This window comes from Neoarius graeffei, chromosome 13 (assembly GCF_027579695.1).
Source record: "Neoarius graeffei isolate fNeoGra1 chromosome 13, fNeoGra1.pri, whole genome shotgun sequence".
Taxonomy (NCBI): Eukaryota; Metazoa; Chordata; class Actinopteri; order Siluriformes; family Ariidae; genus Neoarius; species Neoarius graeffei.
The window spans coordinates 64,646,660-64,669,245 of record NC_083581.1 but is presented as its reverse complement, the minus strand read 5'-3'; the positions used below and the strand labels follow the sequence as shown (position 1 = coordinate 64,669,245).

General features: G+C 39.4%; 1 protein-coding gene across 2 annotated transcripts in view; it reads left to right on the top strand.

The window, feature by feature from the left end:
- The first annotated feature begins 321 nt into the window (after positions 1 to 321).
- The window catches only part of fam131c (family with sequence similarity 131 member C), a 38,487-nt gene continuing 16,222 nt past the window's right edge, over positions 322 to 22,586 (top strand). Inside the window, exons 1-6 of one of the 2 annotated variants that reach the window (XM_060938331.1) lie at positions 322 to 431; positions 901 to 966; positions 11,462 to 11,547; positions 12,838 to 12,911; positions 15,617 to 15,707; positions 18,977 to 19,210. In XM_060938331.1, coding sequence (XP_060794314.1) covers positions 11,517 to 11,547; positions 12,838 to 12,911; positions 15,617 to 15,707; positions 18,977 to 19,210 — 430 coding nt within the window. In that variant the 5' untranslated portion in view covers positions 322 to 431; positions 901 to 966; positions 11,462 to 11,516. Of the gene's footprint in view, positions 432 to 900; positions 967 to 10,805; positions 11,548 to 12,837; positions 12,912 to 15,616; positions 15,708 to 18,976; positions 19,211 to 22,586 lie in introns of those variants that run through there. The other variant, XM_060938332.1, reaches the window with a different exon arrangement.

Sequence of the window (22,586 nt, the reverse complement as noted above, 5' to 3'; positions counted from 1 at the left end):
GTGACTGACTAGTACAATACTGTCCATCTCACAGGTCTCGTGTGTGTGTGTGTGGGGTGGGGGGGTGGGGGGGGGGGTTGGGGTGTGTGTGTGCATGGTCGTAGCGGACGCGAGGTACGCGGGGGACATGTCCCCCGCACTTCCCGTATTTGTGCTCTCTGTCCCCCGCACTTTTTATAGCCATTACAACCATTCAATTCATTTTTAGCATGTGGAAACGCGTTTTTCCAAGCTGCCTTTAAACGCATCATGAGCAGGCGGAGCTAAGGTGGCAAACAAACAAACACCGCTGTTGTGTGTGATCAGAGACGCTTTAGAAAATATTGTATGAGTATCTTTGGTGTGATTCAGATCTGGGCAGTGCTTCTGTATGTTCAGCAAACCAGCCAAGAGGCTAAAGACTTTAGACAGTTTTTTTCCAAACAAACCGTGTAAGTTGAGTAATACTGTTGAATGTAGATAATGTTTAGCTAAAAGATGACAAATAGATGTTAATTTAGTTAGTTAAGCTAGCTAGCTAACCTAGAGGCGGTAGTAACTAGTTACATTTACTCCGTTACATTTACTTGAGTAACTTTTTGGATAAATTGTACTCTTAAGAGTTGTTTTGTTGCAAAATACATTTTAGTTTTACTTGAGTAATATTATTCTAAAGTAACAATACTCTTACTTGAGTAACGTTACTATTTTGGCTACTCTAAGATTGCTCACTTCTGGGTAGAAAATGAGAATATAAGTGTATTTGTGTTCCTTTGACTGTTATTTTTGTAAAGATTTAATTTATTTTTGTGGTAGTTAAAGTTTAAAGTACATGAATTTGCTGATTATTATTACTGTATTCCTAATTCTATTTCAAAATGTTGCTTTCCACATATTTTTTAATCTTTATTGCCACAATAGAAAGAGCAGGGTGAGAGAGGAGACAGTGGACCAGAGGCCAACAGGGATGATTATGCAGGGTCACAGGTGAGAAGAGAATATAAGCTATGTCACTACTACTATTCTTAATTCTATTTATAAATTTTACTTTATAGATTTTGACTTTAGATTTTGATAGTATATCATTTTAAAGAACCAAAGTCGGTTCCCTGGTGCTGTGCTGTTTGTGGTTATGTGGTTCTTTAGCTGCTAAGGAGAGGTGCAATTGAATGTGAGAGGATGATAAATCACTCAATAGACCTCTGAACAATTTGTACCCCTCACTTCTAAAATGATGGCTACGCCCCTGGGTGTGTGCACGCGTAAGTGTATGCATTCATGCACATATGAATCTGCCTGTGCCATCATGGTGGTTAAATGTTAAGTTAGCTAGTCAGTGAAGCTCCACCTTACATACTAGCAAAATCTTTTCAAACTCAAAATCATACTGGGTAGCTAATGTTACTAGAAAAGAAAAATTTTTACATTTTGTTTATTTGGCAAGATTATGCTAAAACATTTCTGAAAGGACTTCAGATAAGTTAATGTTATTCATGTGAGCGTAGCTCCGTTTTTACATGCTACCTAACAGTGTCCAAGTTAACTAGCTATGTGTTAATGTTAGCCGTGGACAAGGCGATGGCAACTTGGTGGGCAAATCCATATATAGAAAGTCATTTGGCTAACCAGACTGCATAGCTATTGCAATGTTATCGCTAGCTCTAAAAGCACAGACAACTTCATTGCAGGCTTTCTCTTGGAATAAAACATTTACAGACCTCAATATGCTTCCACGGGTTGGACGGCGATTTTTTGTAGGCTGTGATGTGCTCCATTTTAAGCAAACAAAGCAAACATTTAAAACAAAACGAATCTTTATTCCTTTCAGAAAATTGAAACATGGGTTCGAGGTATGGCCAGAAGAACCGCCTCCTTCCATTCTGCCATCAACTGATCGTGTTAAATAACGTTGCTGAGAAATCACTGAACTTGATTTTATACAGTCTATGGATGTGACGTGACCCTAGTGATTACTGATCGGCTGTCTCAGTGTCACCTGAAAAAAAACCAATCACGTTTTAGAAAAGAAAAGAAAAAACATCCACTTTCAAAGCTGCTTCATAGTAGCGAGTGCCGAGGACCTTGATAGAAATGTAGTGGAGTGAAAAGTATGATATTTGCCTTTCAAATGTAGTGAAATTAAAGTCATAAGTTGCCAAAAAAATAATACTCAAGTAAAGTACAGATACTCAGAAAGTGTACTTGAGTACAATACTTCGTTACTGTCCACCTCTGCTGCTTTCTTTGTGAGAGCAACATTTTAGATTGCCCCTGCTGACTGAGTTGAACTGATTTCAGAGCATTCATAATGAATTTTTTGGAAGAAAAAAAAAAGTAGCATTTGGACAGAAGAATCATTAGCAATTCAAAACAAAATAATAAGGAATTACTTTAAACAGGAGAAAGTTGTTACTGTTTAATTCCAGTTAGCTTCTCTTTATCTCATCTCTTTGTTAATGTCCTTATTTATTATTTTTTTTATTTTTCTTAAATACTTGGTTTGTGAGTTTGTATTGTTGACTTAATTTGTCAGTTAGGCTGTGTTTAACTTTTTTTCTCATTAGATTTAGGTGGGGTTTTCTCACATTTAGTTTTTTGCTGATTTTTTTAATTTAAATAAACGATAACGCTATGTTTTATATATCTAACCTGATTTACTATTATTAGCTACTTACTATAATAGTAGATTTAAAGTATCAGTAAAGGTTTCTCATAAAACAAGGTTACAGCTTGAGCGTACTTCCATACTTTCACTGTTGTAAAAAAAAAAAGTAAATGTACAGTATTGATGTTACAGCAAAAACACTGTTTAATTATTTTACAGGATTGATTGGAACAGAGCAATAGTTTACCTTAAAATACCAGAAAATGTAATGCATAGGCAGATAACTTTTTTTAAAGCAGGGGTGAGAATGGCAAAAAAAAAAAGTCTTTGTGTCTATAGCTACAAATTAGTGGAGCAGTTTTGTGCCCAGTATTTCAGTGATTACAGTGGATATAAAAAGTGTACACACCCCGTTAAAATGATAGGGTTTTCTGATGTAAAAAAAATGAGACCACGATAAATAATTTAAAAACTTTCCCCACCTTTAATGTGACCTATAACCTGTACAATTCAATTGAAAAACAAACAAATCTGTTAGGGGGAAAAACATAAAAAAATAAACGTACAATAAGCTGGTTGCATAAGTGTGCACACCCTTAAACTAATACTTTGTTGAAGCACCTTTTGATTTAATCACAGCGTTCAGTCTTTTTGGGTCGGAGTCTATCAGCCTGCCACATCTAGACTTGGCAATATTTGCTCACTCTTCCTTGCAAAAGCGCTCCAAATCTGTCAGATTGCGAGGGCATCTCTTGTGCACAGCCCTCTTCAGGTCACCCCACAGATTTTCAATTGGATTTAGGTCTGGGCTCTGGCTGGGCCATTCCAAAACTTTTTTGGGGTCATTGTCATGCTGAAAGATGAAATTCCTCTTCAGCTTCAGCTTTCTAGCAGACACCTGAATTTTTTGGGACAAAATTGACTGGTATTTAGAGCTGTTCATAATTCCCTCCACCTTGACTAAAGCCCCTGTTCCAGCTGAAGAAAAACAACCCCAAAACATGATGCTGCCACCACCATGCTTCACCGTGGGTATGGGGTTCTTTTGGTGATGCGCAGTGGTGTTTTTGCGCCAAACATACCTTTTGGAATTGTGGCCAAAAAGTTCAACCTTGGTTTCATCAGACCATAACACATTTTCCCACACGCTTTTGGGAGAGTTGATGTATTTTTTTTTCCCAAAATTTAGCTGGGCCTGGATGTTTTTCTTTGACCCTACCTCATAGTCCAGACATATGGAGAATACGGGAGATTGTTGTCACATGTAGTACACAACCAATACTTGCCAGAAATTCCTGCAGCTCCTTCAGTGTTGCTGTCGGCCTCTTGGCAGTCTCCCCGACCAGTTTTCGTCTTGTCTTTTCATCAGTTTTGGAGGGACGTCCAGTTCTCGGTAATGTCACTGTTGTCCCAAATCTTCTCCACTTCTTGATGACTGTCTTCACTGTGCTCCATGGTATATCTAATGCCGTGGAGATGTTTTTGCACCCTTCTCCTGACTGATACCTTTCAACACTGAGATCCCTTTGACGCTTTGTAAGCTCTCTGTGAACCCTGGCTTTTGCTGGAGGATGCAACTGAGTAAATGTCTGAACTTTATTTGGGGTTAATCAGTCATTTTAATTGAAGGCAGGTGTGAACCTAAAAAGACTGAATGCTGTAATTAAATCAAAAGGTGCTTCAACAAAGTATTAGTTTAAAGGTGTGCACACTTATGCAACCAGCTTATTATATGTTTTTTTTTTAATTTTTCATGTTTTTTCCCCTAACAGATTTGTTTGTTTTCCAGTTGAATTGCACAGGTTATAGGTCACATTAAAGGTGGGGAAAGTTTTGAAATTATTTATCGTGGTCTCATTTTTTTTTTTACATCAGAAAAACCTATCATTTTGACGGGGTGTGTTCACTTTTTATATCCACTGTATTTTACGTGACTACAAATCCTGTTTGGGTTTAACTTTATATAGTAGTAGAACATTTGGCTATGTAAAGCACTGAAATTCATATTTTAGTGTGCATTAATTCAGTGGTGGAGGTGAATTAATCAATATATCAATGAATTAAATAATGAGCTACAGATCAGAAGGTCATGTGTTCGCAGCACTGCTAAGCTGCCATGGCTGGGTCCTTGAGCAAGACCCTTAACCTTCTGTTTCATTGTATGGTATTGTGCCTCAATTGTTAGTTGTCTTTTTTTAAAAGCATCTGCCACATAATCAAATGTAATCAAATGAAAGCTCTGCTACCAGAAAGTTACAGGAAATGTATTAGAGTGTTGACAAAATAAGGATCTAAAATATCTAACACAATTTATAACACAAGCAGCATTGTTAGCATTGTTAGCACTGCAACAAGGGGCATTATTTACAATGTGCTTTTATATGGTGCACTTACAGGAAAACTGAACTAACTGCGAAGCTAATGTCAGCTTAATGAGCTAGCTAACCACGAGCTAATCACCACCAGTGCTGCTGGGTTAGGCTCTAGATCCACCAAGACTCTGACCAGGACAAAGTGGTTTCTGATGAATTAATGCATTATAGCATGTGTTTTATAGATGATATCTAAGCGATCCTATATTATCTCCCCCCAAGGCTAATGTTAATCATCAGGACATTTCCACCCCTTCTTCATCATTCTGATAAATTTAAAATTTATCATTTACTCATAACTCAGTCCAACATTGGACTTCTGCTCAACAGAGAATTTTTTATAAACACTTCATGATTGTACATTAATCAGTATATTCTCTCTCACACACACTCTTGCTCCTCTCCCTCCTCACAAATCAAGAAGAAGAATAGCCATAAGTCGCAGGGTGGTTGCTATGACAACGTAAGCGGTTAAGCCCTGTCTGTGTTATGCCAAAAGGACTGTACAGTCTTCTTTTTCATCTTTCTTTCCTTTCCTGTTATTGTTACTGTTATATTCTGTAGAATAACATTAATAATGGTTAATTATTAATGCAAATTATTGCTTCATACAGTCAATCGTTAGGCTTGAGTTAGCAAGAGGAAATGTGACAATGTCATTTTGAAATCTCAAGTTCAAGCAAGTGGTCAGGAATTTACACCGCTACTGAGCCTTTCCTCTCAGCACGACAGTCAGCTGTAAATAAACAGCTGCTCTTCTTTTCTTTTCTATCATGTTTCTAATTTTTGTGCTGTTTCCTGTTTCTTTTGCTGTATAAAGCTTCCCGATGATCATAAACTTCAGCTCAGCGTACTTCTCCACTTCTTCAGATGTACAACCCCAGTTCCAAAAATGTTGGGATGCTGTGTAAACTGTAAATAAAAACATCCATCCATCCATCCATCCATCCATCCATCCATCCATTATCTGTAGCTGCTTTATCCTGTTCTACAGGGTCGCAGGCAAGCTAGAGCAGGCTATGGGCGAGAGGCGGGGTACACCCTGGACAAGTCAGCCAGGTCATCACAGGGCCGACACATAGAGACAAACAACCATTCACACGTAAATAAAAACAGAATGTGATAATTTGCAAATCATGGAAACCCTATATTTCATTGAAAATGGTACAAAGACAACATATTAAATGTTGAAACTGAGAAATGTTATTGTTTTTTGAAAAATGTATTTTGAATTTGATGTCAGCAACACGTTTCAGAAAAGTTGGGACAGGTGCATGTTTACCACTGTGTTGCATCACCGCTACTTTTAACAACATTCTGTAAAGACTTGGGAACCGAGGAGACCAACTGCTGTAGTTTTGAAAGAGAAATGTTGTCCCATTCTTGCCTAATATACGACTTCAGTTGCTCAACAGTTCAGGGTTTCCTTTGTCGTATTTTGTGCTTCATAATGTGGCAAAGGTTTTAAATGGGAGACAGCTCTGGACTGCAGGCAGGCCAGTTTAGCACCCGGACTATTTTACTACAGAGCCAAAGTTTTACAGTTTTAATATGTGCAAAAAGTAGTCTGGTATTGTCTTGCTGAAAGAAGGAAGGCCTTCCCTGAAAAAGATTTTGTCTGGATGGCAGCATATTGCTGTGAAACGTGTACATATCATTCAGCATTAATGATGCCGTCCCAGATGTACAAGCTACCCATGTCATGTGCACTAATGCACCCGCATACCATCACAGATGCTGGCTTTTAAACTGTGTACTGATAACAAGCCGGATAGTCCCTCTCCTCTTTAGCCTGGAGGACGTGGTGTCCATGATTTCTAAAATGAATTTCTACTTTTGAGTCGTCAGACTTCTGGACAATTTTCCACTTCGCCTCAGTCCATCGTAAAAGAGCTCGGGCCCAGAGAAGGTGGCGGTGTTTCCGGATATTGTTTATATCTGGTTTTAACTTGCATTTGTGGATGCAGTAATGAACTGTTTTCACAGACGAAGGTTTTCTGAGGTATTCCTGAGCCCATACAGTGATTTCCACTACAGACACGTGTCTGCTTTTAATGCAGTATCTCCTGAGGGCCTGAAGATCACAGGCATCCAATGTCAGTTTTCAGCCTTGTCTCTTGCATACAGAGATTTCTCCAGATTCTCTGAATCTTTTAATGATGTTATGTACCATAGATGATGTGATCTTCAGATTCTTTGCAGTTTTACATTCAGGAACATTATTCTTAAATTGTTGCACTTTTTGCCCACACAGTCTTTCACAGAGTGGTGAGTCCCGCCCCATCTTTACTTCTGAGAGACTCCGCCTCTCTGGGATGCTTTTCTTATACCCGATCATGTTACTGACCTGTTAACTGAATTAGGTTTTGTTGTTGTTGTTGTTGTTGTTTTAGCATTACACAACTTTTTCAGTCTTTTGTTGCCCTGTCTCAAATTTTCTGAAACTTGTTGCTGACATCAAATTGAAAATAAGGATATATTTTTCAAAAAACAATAAAAATTCTCAGTTTCAACATGTTGTATTTGTACTATTTTCAATGAAATGTAGGGTTTCCATGATTTGCAGATCGTCACATTCTGTTTTTATTTATGTTTTACACAGTGTGCCAACTTTTTTTTGGAATTAGGGTTGTACACTCATTGGTCATTTTCTCACTCATTTGATCATTTTATCATTTTATTGGTCATTTTATCAATGACGCATTGATTATATTATTGATCATTTTATCCACCTATCATTGGAGCCTATATAGTGCTCTTTGTCGTACAGTTAATACTAATACTACACACACAGCTGTGGTAGCATCTTTGCTGCACAATCAATGATCCACTAACCAAATCACATGCGCTCAGTGGTCCAGTGGTGTTTCTGTCCCACTGATGGACAGGGAAGTGGGGAATTAAGAGACTGTGCCTAGCAGCAAACTACAGTGTGCAGCCAGTATCAGGACCTTTTAACCAGAACTGGAAGTATACAGATGTATGCAGGGTCAAATGATTTCTGGTAAACCTTACCACCACATTCACTTGCAGTGAAAATACTTCCACTTCATCTTTGTCCATACTACTGAGAATAAACTTGTCTAGAATTGTTGAACACTTAGCAATGAAGGCTTCCAGACTGAATAAAGAATATAAAATCTTTTGTGAAGGATTCCCAGCTATCAGGACAAGACGTCATTTCATATTTGTCATATTTCGGTTCATTTGTCGGAGGCCTCATTTTTCAACATTGCACAGAAAAGGTTCTCAAAAGGTAATAAAGTGTTTTAAAACATTTTTAAAAGGTAAGAATTGTGCAAAGTGACCTTGTGAATGCATGCTATTGCTTACTTAGATTCAAATTCACTCATAATTGACCAAATATGGTATATAAGCATAGGGTCAAAAGTTACCCCAAAAAGGACATTTTTTGATAGTGACAAACGCACAACCAAAAACTTCTTTTCTTAAGGAGATAATATTTGAATCACAGAAATTGAGAGTCATCAAGCTGTGCTGTCTAATATGTTTGTGTATATGTGGAATTTCTAATGTAATGCTTTAATGTTTAACAAATGCGCATTGAAAATCAGCTGCACATGCATGAAATGGAAACTCCGTACAATTTACATAATTCATTTCCTGACCAGGGCGGCACGGTGGTGTAGTGGTTAGTGCTGTCACCTCACAGCAAGAAGGTCCGGGTTCGAGCCCCGTGGCCAGCGAGGGCCTTTCTGTGTGGAGTTTGCATGTTCTCCCCGTGTCCGCGTGGGTTTCCTCCGGGTGCTCCGGTTTCCCCCACAGTCCAAAGACATGCAGGTTAGGTTAACTGGTGACTCTAAATTGACCGTAGGTGTGAATGTGAGTGTGAATGGTTGTCTGTGTCTATGTGTTGGCCCTGTGATGACCTGGCGACTTGTCCAGGGTGTACCCTGCCTTTCGCCCATAGTCAGCTGGGACAGGCTCCAGCTTGCCTGCGACCCTGTAGAACAGGATAAAGTGGCTAGAGATAATGAGATGAGATGAGATTTCCTGACCGAGCTTTAATTACAGCTTTAGTGTAATCAGTGTCTCCACTGATTGCATAGAAATCCTGTTTCACATGTAGTGCCTGTTGCTCATTGCTGGAGGGGATCTGGACATGTTGGGCCAAGAAAAAAGTTGAAAATCCTTTCAATGATTATCCTGAATTTCGGGCGGCACGGTGGTGTAGTGGTTAGCGCTGTCGCCTCACAGCAAGAAGGTCCGGGTTTGAGCCCCGTGGCCGGTGAGGGCCTTTCTGTGCAGAGTTTGCATGTTCTCCCCGTGTCCGCGTGGGTTTCCTCTGGGTGCTCCGGTTTCCCCCACAGTCCAAAGACATGCAGGTTAGGTTAACTGGTGACTCTAAATTGACCGTAGGTGTGAATGTGAGTGTGAATGGTTGTCTGTGTCTATGTGTCAGCCCTGTGATGACCTGGTGACTTGTCCAGGGTGTACCCCGCCTTTCGCCCGTAGTCAGCTGGGATAGGCTCCAGCTTGCCTGCGACCCTGTAGAACAGGATAAAGCAGCTAGAGATAATGAGATGAGATGAGGTGTTGAAAGGGTGGAACATGCACACAGGTATTATACAGGTATTACATTTGTGCTCCTCACCGTGTTGTAGTCAAGTCACTAAACCTCAAGTCCAAGTCCAGTCTCGAGTCCCCAGTGTTCAAGTCCCAGTCAAGTCCAAGTCATTAAAGAAAATTTCGAGTCGAGTCCGAGTTGAGTCCACTACTGATCTGAGTCGAGTCTGAAAACAAGACTCCAAGTGCACCATTTGATGATGGCTGTTTCAGCGCCATTAACATTAGTTTGTTCCTGAACATGACGTATGAACAGGTGAATGTGCTTCTCTTTGTCAGGGAGTGCGAAGTATTCTGTCAGAGATGGTTGAGAGACAGATGTAAGTGCAGAAGGTGTGTTTATTAATACAAGTGAAGACAAGTAAACAATCCAGAACTGCAGGCAAAATCGTAAAACAATGAAACAGGCCGAGCGAGGCACAAAAAGGCTATCGTAGACTTGGCAGAATCAAAGACAAGGAACAGGAACTCAGCGATCAGGAAACCAAACAAGGAAATAAGGCTCAGTAATGTGTCAGCAATGCAACTCAATACTTTGCAAAGTAAGCGTGTTTTCACAGTTTTTATATAGATGCCCCGATTGCACCTTAATCCTGTGCATGTGCGAGTCATTTACGGCGCACACATGAGAGTCCGCTTGGCGCGCGCGCTGTCCGGAGCGCACCCAAGAGTCTATCTGATGCACGCACCAAGGCGCACAGGTGTGACACTCTTGAACGAAATTAGTACAAAAATTAATGTAGATATAAATATCTCATGCCAAATTATTATGGCATGTTACAAAAAATAAAGAAAAAATCCAAGTCCTCGTCTCCAATTTACGAGTCCGAATGCAGTTAACGCATGAGTCTGAGTCCAAGTCCGAGTCATCAGTGCTCAAGTCCAAGTCACATCACGAGTCTTTAAAATTAGGCCATGAGCCGGACTCGAGTACTACAAGTCTGGCTCCTCATTTCACTTTCCAACATAGACCCTTGGCGGCACGGTGGTGTAGTGGTTAGCGCTGTCGCCTCACAGCAAGAAGGTCCGGGTTCGAGCCCTGTGGCCGGCGAGGGCCTTTCTGTGCGGAGTTTGCATGTTCTCCCCGTGTCCGCATGGGTTTCCTCCGGGTGCTCCGGTTTCCCCCACAGTCCAAAGACACGCAGGTTAGGTTAACTGGTGACTCTAAATTGACCGTAGGTGTGAATGTGAGTGTGAATGGTTGTCTGTGTCTATGTGTCAGCCCTGTGATGACCTGGCGACTTGTCCAGGGTGTACCCCGCCTCTCGCCCGTAGTCAGCTGGGATAGGCTCCAGCTCGCCTGCGACCCTGTAGAACAGGATAAAGCGGCTACAGATAATGAGATGAGATGAGACAGACCCTTGTCCAAACATCTGAACAGCCAAAGATCCTTGCTGGCACTAGAGAGCAGCAGAGAGCTATTGATCAGTTCACCAAGGTTTTTAATCATAAGCATGTTTAGTGTTCAGAGTGTTCATTTTTAAAAATCTATTAATCTCAGAAATCTTTTATTTGTCTTGTTTATATTATAATGTTATTGGTCCAAGTCAAGTTTTAGGAGTATGCAGTATCTGACTGTACTCGACATGCTTTCTTTTCCAAGAGAATCTGCTCTGTCTTCATCTTTTTTGGTTTAGTAAATGTGTGTGGATTGTAATTTTCAGCATGGAAAGGGTGAAAGTGAGAGTGAGAGTACAGACAGGGTGGGAGGAGAGGGGACGCTGAACAAGCAGGCAGGTTTTTCCTCTTTTACTCTCTCTCTCTCTCTCTCTCTCTCTCTCTCTCTGGTCCCCCTGGTTTTTCAGCTCCACAGATGGCAGGAAGTGCTTTCCTCTATCGGACTGACATCAAGTTCTTTTTTGACCTTTTCATATCTCAATCTGTGAAGCTTTCTGTCTTGGCCCTAATCTTTCCCTAGTCATCCTTCCTTCATTCAGCATGGTGAACAGATAATTACCTGACTGAGGGTCACCATGGGCGCCTGCCTTTGCAAAGGTCATCAAGGTCAGTTTTGGTCTATATGTATGTTTATCTGTTTGCTGTGGTTTTGTTATGTTTATTATTTATTAATCTATTCATTTTTTGCATTATCTCAAAGGTATAGATCATACAGCGGATGTGCGTCTACTTGTTGTTTTGATGAGTTGGTCTCACGGTCCTGTGTGTATCCTGAGAACCACAGACGATCACTATGGACACTTTCTTACTGCTTCTTTTTTCATATTTTAGAATTAGGATTAATTATCTATCCAAAAATCTTTGAAATTATATCTCCAGTAGCCTATATATCATTGTAAGATATGAAGCTTTACAAAAACCACCACTGCAGCTGGCATCATTTATGTCATCCTGAGCGAAAGTGACTGGAAAAGAGAAACAGCAGGGCAGGAGTGAAGATGTTGCCTCATGTTAATGAGGAATGTTGCAGCACTGTTACTCTCCGACACTACAGTGTAAGACAAGTGTGTATGTGCTTGTCTGATGAAGGATTATTGCCTGTAATTAAACTTGCAGAGCTGATCACCTTGTTTTGTATGGATAACAGCAGTGTGTGTTGTGTTAACAGAGCTCCCAGGGCAGCTACTCACTGGCTGAGATAAAGGTGAAATCTCTTACGGCTTTCGACTCTATCAGGATCATCAGAGGATGGAAGCCTTCTCTGTTCATCCGTCTCTGTGCACTAGATGGAAATCCTTTGAAAAAAAAAAGAAGGGAGGTTCAAAATGGCAATGCATCTATTAGCATTTGCATATGCAGTGTGACACGGTCAGCTGTCCTGTTGTTAAGTATCTTCAGAGTAAATGGTACAGAGCTAAATTTCTGTTCATTTGACTCTCAAAAGGTCTGCCTTGTGAATGTTTTTATGTATCTGCTTATGTTATGGTTGAAACAGAGTGCAGCATGTTAAATGCCAGGGTCACCAGTGATGCATAATGCATGAAAAAGGTGGTCAGAGTGTCACACTGACTTCACAGGCCACACATTGTGTCTATCAAGGCACGCCAGGTAGCACCAGGAGTCCGGGGAGACCCACGGGACTGAAATAAGATGTCCTCGATAAGGTCGTAAGTGAATGAAGTAGGGCTAGTGATTAGAATCAACCCTGCACACCAGGGGATCCCCGGGGTGGGTTGTCAAGACACTTGCCTGTTACTATGGCAACATGGAAGCAACAGGAACGGGTCCTATCCATCCGCTTCAGTTTGAACTCAAACAGGCGATGAGTTGTGCACACGATCAGTGCATACAAACAGATTAGCGGGAACTAACAACAACATGTTTGCTCTTTTGCAGAGATTCAAAATAGCCAGCAGCAGCATCCCATAGGAGAGCTCCAGCCTTGGACAGAAGGGCAACCCATTGTCAAGGTCCGTCCATGTTTCAGCGTCAAAACCAGTCTCAATTGGTTAGGACACAAATTCAGAGGATCACATAATATATATTTTACAGTTATATCTTCAATGTGCAGCTTGGCTCATCTTATTTAAATTTCTCCTTTAGATTTAATACAATTTCCTCGCATCCAAATACTTTCATTTGCACTCTAGAAAGAGTGTCTCATTATCACCTGTGATATGCTGCTTGAGTGGGTCTGTTGTTTTGTGCACTTTTGGCTTGATACCACTTTAGTATCTGTGTTTATGGCTGTGTGGTTTAGAGGGACGTGTGCACTCATTTCCAGAATTAGTGACACTAAAAGAATGACTGAAATATAGCCAAAATAAAATATCAAAAATATTTGAGGTGCAAAATAAAAAAATAATGCATAATATATTTCCTCAAGCAAACATTTTTAAAGAACATACTTTTATTATTATTATTATTAATAATAATAATAATAATAATAATAATAATAATAATAATAGCTTTAATATTTATAACATGCATATTCCATACACATACGCTTACATGCATGGAAAAGGTACTTTTCTTAAATAACAGTGTTTTTTTTTGTTTTTTTTTTTGTTTTTTTGCCAAAGCATATGACAAAATTATTGACGCCCCTAAAGATTTCTATGTAAATGTCATGAGAGCAGCAAATATTTATTTATTTATTTATTTATTTACACGGAGTGCAGAATTATTAGGCAAGTTGTATTTTTGAGGATTAGTTTTATTACTGAACAACAACTATGTTCTCAATCAAACAAAAAGACTCATAAATATCAAAGCTGAATATGTATGGAAGTTAGAGTGGGGTGTTTTTAGTTTTGGCCATTTTAGGAGAATATGTATGTGTTCAGGTAACTTTCACTGTGCAGAATTATTAGGCAACTTAATAAAAACCAAATATATAGCCATTTCACTTATTTATTTTCACCAGGTACACTGATATGACAACTCCAGATTTGCAAATAAACATATCTGACATTCAAACACAAAACAAAAACAAATCAGTGACCAATATAGCCACCCTTCTTCATGAGGACGCTCAAAAGCCTTCCATCCATAGATTCCGTCAATTTCTTTATCTGTTCACGACCAACATTGTGTGCAGCAGCAACCACGGCCTCCCAGACGCTGTTCAGAGAGGTGTACTGTTTTCCCTCTTTGTAGACCTCACGTTTTATAATGGACCACAGGTTCTCTATGGGGTTTAGGTCAGGTGAACAAGGGGGCCATGTCATTATTTTTTTCACCTTTCAGACCTTTACTGGCTAGCCACGCAGTGGAGTATTTGGACGCATGAGATGGAGCATTATCCTGCATGAAAATCATGTTCTTCTTGAAAGATGCTGACTTTTTCCTATACCACTGCTTGAAGGTTTCTTCCAGGAACTGGCAGTAGGTCTGGGAGTTGAGTTTGAGTCCATCCTCAACTCGAAAAGGTCCAACAAGCTCGTCTTTGATGATACCAGCCCATAGCAGTACTCCACCTCCACCTTGCTGGCGTCCGAGTCGGAGTGGAGCTCTGTGCCCATTACTGATCCAGCCACAGGCCCATCAAGAGTCACTCTCATCTCATCAGACCACAGCACCTTAGAAAAATCAGTCTTAAGATATTTCTTGGCCCAGTCTTGACGTTTTATCTTGTGTGCCTTACTCAGTGGTGGTCGTTTTTCAGCCTTCCTTACCTTGGCCATGTCCCTCAGTATTGCACACCTTGTACTCTTTGACACTCCAGGAATGTTGCAACTCTGGAATATGGCAGAACTGGATGCTAATGGCTGCTTGTTAGCTTCACGCTTGATTTTCCGCAGATCATGTGCAGTTATTTTGCGCCTTTTTTTCCCCCACACGCTTCTTTCGACCCTGTTGACTATTTGCAATGAAACGCTTGATTGTTCGGTGATCACGTTTCAACATCTTCACAATTTCAAGAGTGCTGCATCCGTCTGCAAGACATCTCACAATTTTAGACTTTTCAAAGTCTGTCAGATCTCTCTTCTGACCCATTTTGCCAGAGGAAAAGAGGTTGCCTAATAATTATGCACACCTGATATAGGGTGTTGATGTCATTAGACCACACCCCCTCTCATTACACAGATGCACAGCACCTGATATACTTAATTGGTAGTAGGCTTTCAAGCCTAAACAGCTTGGAGTGGGACAACATGCATTAAAAGGATGTTGTGGTCAAAATACTCACTTGCCTAATAATTCTGCACTCAGTGTATATGTTACTCTTAATATCCAGGAACTGTTGCTGCCCTTGACCAAATGCAGTGTTCGGCACTGTTCATCTCAATCTCTGGATTTATTAATTAACCTTGTTAAAACCCTGCAGTCTGAATTGAAGAGGGAAGCTCACATGCACTAATCTAAGAATATAAAGGTGCTTCATGTCTTCTGCATGAAGGAGTGTCTGAGATCTCTCGACAAGGTATTATCAAAAAAAGAGGAAGAGACTTACTCCTAATGTTTGAAGAAGCACGGCGTTAAACTAAAATAAAATTGCAGCATCCCAACATGTTTATGTTACTCATTACTTTTTGTACATGTGATTGATTTTCTTTCTTCTTTTTATGCTTTCATTTTCATGAAGAATAATGCCAGTAATTCCAGACTTGATTGAATGATGTGTAATGAACAATATACACTACTGTGCGGGTTTTTTTTTAAATCGATTTAGGGGAATCATCAGCCGTACAATGGCTCAGTGACAGATAAGAAGAATGGCAATGGCTATAACATTGGGGAGCTAGCTACATCTTCGCTGATGGGTGAGAAACACATGATGCACAGAGATTGAATCTGCTCATGGCACAGCTTCCCTCTTTCATCTCTTCATCCTTCCTTCATTTCATTCATATACAGACGTGGACAAATTTGTTGGTACCCTTCCACGACCCCCCCCCCCCCCCCCCCCCAAAAAAAAAAAACAACTCACAACTATCTTTGAAATAACTTGAAACTGACAAACATTAATGACATCCCATTATTGTTTATTTCATGTTGAACACCAATCAGAGTTTGATTTTGATTTTTGATTCAACTGAATATTTTACATAAAACAAATGAAAATGGCATGGACAAAAATGATGGTACCTTTAATTTAATATTTTGTTGCACAACCTTTAGCAGCAATCACTGCTAACAAGCGATCTCTGTAGCATCACTGAGACTTCTGCATCTGCCAACAGGTAGTCTGGCCCACTCTTCCTGAGCAAACTGCTCTATCTGTTTCAGGTTTGAAGGATGCTTTCTCCACACTGCATGCTTCAGCTCTTCCAGAGATGTTCGATCAGATCAGGATTCAGATCAGGGCTTATAGAAGGCCACTTCAGAACAACCCAATGTTTTGTTCTTTGCCATTCTTGGGTGCTTTTAGCTGTGTGTTTTGGGTCTTTATCCTGTTGGTAGACCCATGACTGAAACAGAGCTTTCTGACATTGGGTAGTACGTTTTGCTCCAGAAAGCCTTGATAGTCTTGAGATTTCATTGTGCCCTGCACAGATTCAAGGCACCCCATGCCAGATGCAGCAAAGCAGCCCCAAATCATAACCAAGCCTCCTCCATGTTTCATAGTAGGTACGGTGTTCTTTTCTTTGAAAGCTTCATTTTTTCTTCTGTGGATATAGTAACATGCTAGTAAGCTTGAATTTTGTCTCATCCATCCAAAGGACATGCTCCCAGAAGCACTGTGGCTTGTCAATGTTCATTTTAGGAAATTCCAGTCTGGCTTTTTGAAAAACTTTTCCTTCAAAAATGGAGTCCTCCTGGGTCTTCTTCCATTGAGTCTACTGTCACTCAAAAAATGATGAATGGTACAAACTAGTGTTGTAGTCGAGTCACTAAACCTCAAGTCTGAGTCCAGTCTCAAGTCCCCAGTGTTCAAGTCCGAGTCAAGTCCAAGTCATAAAGAAAATTTCAAGTCGAGTCAAGTCCACTATTGATCCGAGTCGAGTCAGAGAACAAGACTCCAACCGCACCATTTGACAGCAAAGGCTGTTGCTGCCTTTATGTGAAACCGTCTCTGCTGCTGTGTTGGACTAATGTTACTGCTTGACTGCCCTATTTTAGTTAATAGGCTACAGATACTGTAAAAAGCTTGTTCATTGCTCAGCAAGCCCCGCCCACTATCAACAGGGTAAATAAAATGAGAGAGGGTTAACACTAGCTAGTTCAGTGGCCAGCAAGCAAGCCCCGCTATCAACAGAGCAATGAACATAGCACATCACTTACTTCTCTGGGTGGAGTCTTGCCAAATGACGATTGAAATTCGAGGTTGTCCCCGTCATCTCCTCGATAGTTCTTCTACATATGGAACACATAGCAGTGCATTTTTCCCACTGCACGAGAAGTGTGTATAAGCAAAGCGGACAATCCTAAGGGCGTTCTCTCCAGGCATTTTAGGGTGATTAACGTTAGCTTGTTCCTGAACATGACGTATGAACAGGTGAATGTGCATTCTCTTCCTCAAAATTAGTATAAAATTAATGTAGGTATAAATATCTTATCTGTGATGATCTGGCAACTTGTCCAGGGTGTACCCTGCTTCTCGCCCATAGTCAGCTGGGATAGGCTCCAGCTTACCCATGACCCTGCACAGGATAAGCAGTTACAGATAATGGATGGCTGCATGGATAAATATCTTATGCCAAATTATTATGGCATGTTACAAAAAAATAAAGAAAAAATCAGAGTCCTCGTCTCCAATTTACGAGTCCGAATGTGGTTAAGGCACGAGTCCAAGTCCGAGTATGAGTCATCAGTGCTCAAGTCCAAGCCAAGTCACGAGTCTTTAAAATTAGGGCACGAGTCAGACTCAAGTACTACAAGCCTGGTACAAAGAGACATTAATGTACAGTACCTTGACCTTGGAGTTCAACTTTTATGCCTTTGGAAGTTGTCCTTTGCTCTTTTTCTACCATTGGCACTATCCTTCTGTTCAATCTGGGGTTGATTTTCCTCTAGCAGTCACATCCAGGAAGGTTGGTTACAGTCCTATGGAGCTAAACCTTCTTTATAACATTTGCAACTGTAGTCACAGGAACATCACGCTGCTTGGAGATGGACTTATAGCCTTTGCCTTTAGCATGCTTGTCTATAATTTTCATTCTGATCTCCTCAAACAGCTCTCTCCTTTGATTTCTCTGGTCCATGTTCAATGTGGTGCACACGACGATACCAAACAGCAGAATGATGACTTTTCTCCATTTAAATAGACTGAATGACTGATTACAATATTAAAGACACCTGTGATACTAATTAAGGTTGAACAATTAGTTCGAAATATCACGATAATCCAATTATTTATAATCTTTTCTAGGGGTATCAACAAATCTGTCCAGGCTATTTTAGAATATCTTTGTAAAATAAATAATAAATCATTTCTTTTCTTTTTCTTTTTTTGCTTTACTCCATGATGTACCAAAGGCATGCAAGTATGCATGAGAAAATTGATTTTAATTTCAGTACTTTTCAGGAGGAATAAAGCCTTGTTTCAATGAGCTGTAAGGGTACAAACAAATTTGTCCATGTCTGTAAATTGGAAAACCAGTCAGTCTTGACCACAGGCTCTGAATATAACCTTCCCAACAATGGCACATCTTATTCATGAGCACAAACTAGCTGTTTTATTTTTTTAATCTTTCTCTTTGACTACTGTTTTGCTTGGATTTTCTCTCCTGGCAGTGAATTACTTCCAGAATGTCTTGTGAGTTTTTGAATGTTTTACCATTAAAGGCTCTTTTAATTCTGTTTAATTATTGAGTTGAAGTCAATCAATATTTCAGAGGAAAGGGCAGTAAATGAGAAATATGCTGTCTGAATTATGGTGGAATAAATTACTCATAAGAATTAACTGGATTTCTAAATAAGTTTATTTAGAAAGTGGCACTTAAATAAAAGGAATCCGGAACAGTGAATTGAAAGGGCTGATAAAGACTTGTTTTCATTTTCCACACTCCTTCTTCACATTTCCTTTCGCAATTCTCCATTTATTTTATTTGGTCTTTGTCTCCATCCCATTTCCTTCTACTCTGCTAAGGTCTGGTTGCTACAATAAAGGAGCACATAACCAAGCCAACAGCAATGGCACAGGGACGGGTCGCCCACCTGATCGAGTGGAAAGGTTGGGGTGGGGAGACAACGACTGGAGGAGGCTGGTGTGGCTGGAGCAGGGATGGTGGAGGCTGGGGAGGAGCAGGGGCCTCACTGCAGGAGGACGAGCAGCTCTACTCCCATCTGACCGACGAGCTCAAGGAGGCACGCTTTGCTGCAGGTTAGCACATTATACAACCCCGATTCCAAAAAAGTTGGGACAAAGTACAAATTGTAAATAAAAATGGAATGCAATGATGTGGAAGTTTCAAAATTCCATATTTTATTCAGAATAGAACATAGATTGAATGAATGAATGAATGAATGAATTTTATTTGAATGAATGAATTTATTTATTTCGAACATGTATAAAAATGTATGTAACTATTTGTACATACAAAAGAAAGAAAATGAAAAAAGTGGCAAAAAAAGAATAAATAAAATAACATAAAAAGCTAAGACATTACAGTACACCGCACATTGTTCGAAAAAGGAGTGGGAAGAAGTACAATACTTTTTTTTTATTTCCCACCCTGTTTTAACTACCCCGAAATCCAAACTACATTAATACACCTATAAAAATATATACCATATATACACTTCATGATTATCCATATAAATATATAATTACAAAAATAAATATATACTACATACCATATATATATATATATATATATATATATATACACACACACATATATATACACAAATATACATTTACACACATACACATACACATATACATACACTTCATAAATATCTATATAAATATTTAGTTACAAAATTAAATATATACTTCATTCCATATATACACTTCATAAATATCTATATAAATATATAATTACAAAAATAAATATCTACTACATACCTATCCCTGTAAATATGAAGATATCTATCCCATAAATAAATATATACCATATACTAAGTTAGTTCTAATATAACAATCAACCCTATTCTATTTATCCCTCATCATCCTCCATTAACATACTTCCTCTTCAATATACTTATTTAAAAATATTTTTTTGTACCTTTTTTTAAACAGATTTATATTTGCACTTTGTTTTATTTCTGTCTCCAGTCTGTTCCATAAAGTCACCCCACAGCTCGATACGCACATGCTTTTCATATTTGTTCTAACCTTTGGTTTTTTAAAATTTAGGTCTCCCCTTAGATTATATCCCCCCTCTCTCTCACTAAACATTCCTTGTATATTTTTCGGCAATAGATTATTTCTTGCTTTGTACATTATTTGTGCTGTTCTGAATTTGACCAGATCCATAAATTTCAACATGTGTGATTTTATGAATTGTGAGTTTGTATGTTCTCTGTATCCTGTTTTGTTTATTGTCCTTATTGCTCTTTTCTGTATTGTACATATCGGCTGCAGAGTGGTTTTGTAGGTGTTTCCCCAGACTTCGACACAATAAGTCAGATATGGCAAAAATAATGAGTAATATAGAGTATGCAAAGATTTACAATCAAGAATATATTTTGTTTTCCACAGAATTGCCGAGCACTTTGCCAGTTTTGCTCGTACATATCCTACATGAGATTTCCAGCAGACTTTAGGATCCAAAATCACACCAAGAAATTTAATTTCCTGTACCATTTCTATCTTAGTATTGTCTATTATCAATTCTACATTACAATCTATTTTGTGTCTCCCAAACAACATAATCTTTGTTTTGCTTAGATTTAATGATAATTTATTTTTGTCAAACCATAGTTTTAGTTTATTTATTTCAGTTGTGATTATCTCTAAAGTCTGCTGCAAATTCTCACCGGAACAAAAAATATTGGTGTCATCTGCAAACAAAACAAATTTCAGTACTTGCGAAATTGTACATATGTCATTGATATATACACTGTGTGCACAATTATTAGGCAAGTGAGTACTCTGACCCTACCATTATTTCTATGCATGTTTTCCAACCGCAAGCTAGATACACTTGAATGCTAATTGGATTTAAGCATTCTCAGGTGGTATTTATTTGTGTAATGAGGGAGGGTGTGACCTAAAGTCATTAATACCCTATAATAATTATGCACACCTTAGTGTGCATAATTATTAGGCAGCTTCTTTATCTCAGGCAAAATGGGCCAAAAAAGAGATTTAACAGACACTGAAAAGACAAAAATTGTAAAATGCCTATCAGAGGGATGCAGCACTCTTGAAATAGCTAAGCTATAGAAATGTGAGCACAGAACAATCAAACGTTTTGTTGCAAATAGTCAACAGGCTCGCAAAAAATGTGTGGAGAAGAAAAGACACAAATTAACCGCAAAAGACTTGAGAAGGATTAAACATGAAGCTACCAGGAACCCATTATCCTCCAGTGCCACAATATTCTAGAACTGCAACCGACCTGGAGTGTCCAGAAGGACGAGGTGTTCGGTGCTCAGAGACATGGCCAAGGTAAGGAAGGCCGAAACACGACCACCACTAAACATGACTCACAAGTTGAAATGTCAAGATTGGGCCAAGAAATATCTGAAGACAGATTTTCCAAAGGTTTTATGGACGGATGAAATGAGAGTGACTCTGGATAGACCAGATGGATGGGCCCATAGCTGGATAACTAATGGACACAGGGCACTTTGACTCAGACACCAGCAAGGTGGTGGAGGGGTAATGGCATGGGCTGCTATTATTAAGGATGAGCTAGTTTGACCATTTCAGGTTGAAGATGGACTTAACATCAACTTCCAAATCTAAAAGATACATTCTTCAAGCAGTGGTATGGGAAGAAGTCTGCATCATTCAAGAAGGCCATGATTGTTATGCAGAACAATGCACCATCACATGCACCCAAGTACTCCACTGCTTGGCGAGCCCACAAAGGCCTTAAAGATGACAAAGTAATGACATGGCCCCCTTCCTCACCTGACTTAAACCCTATTGAGTACTTGTGGCCCCTTCTTAAGCATGAGATTTACAGCGAGGGAAGACAATACACCACTCTGAATAGCATTTGGGAGGCCGTGGTTGCTCCTGCACAAAAAGTTGATCGTCAACAAATAAAAAAACTAACAGACTGGATGGAAGGCTCATGGCAGTTATTGAAAAGAAGGGTGGCTATATTGGTCACTGAATATTTTTGAAATGCTAGAAGTGTTTATTTGTTAATTCTGAGTTGTTTATTTGTTACACTGAAAATTAAAATAAACAAGTGAGATGGGAAACTTTAAGCTTTTCATTTAGTTGCATAATAATTCTGCACACTAAATGTTGCCTAATAATTCTGCACACTTATATATTCCCCTGAGAAGGCCTAAACTCCCCTTTCCTTTGTTAATCATTCTGGTTTTAGGTTTATTAACAATTTGGATTGACTGAGAGCACTGTATTTGTTCAACGATAAAATTAATCATCAGGAATACAACTTGCCTAATAATTGTGCACACAGTGTATTATGAATAATTTCGGACCTAATATTGACCCCTGTGGTACCCCGCATGTAATGTTCATGAAATCAGATTTATGGTCACCTATCTGCACAAACTGTTGCCTGTTTCTTAGATAGCTCGACAGCCAACTCCACCCAACTCCCCTAACA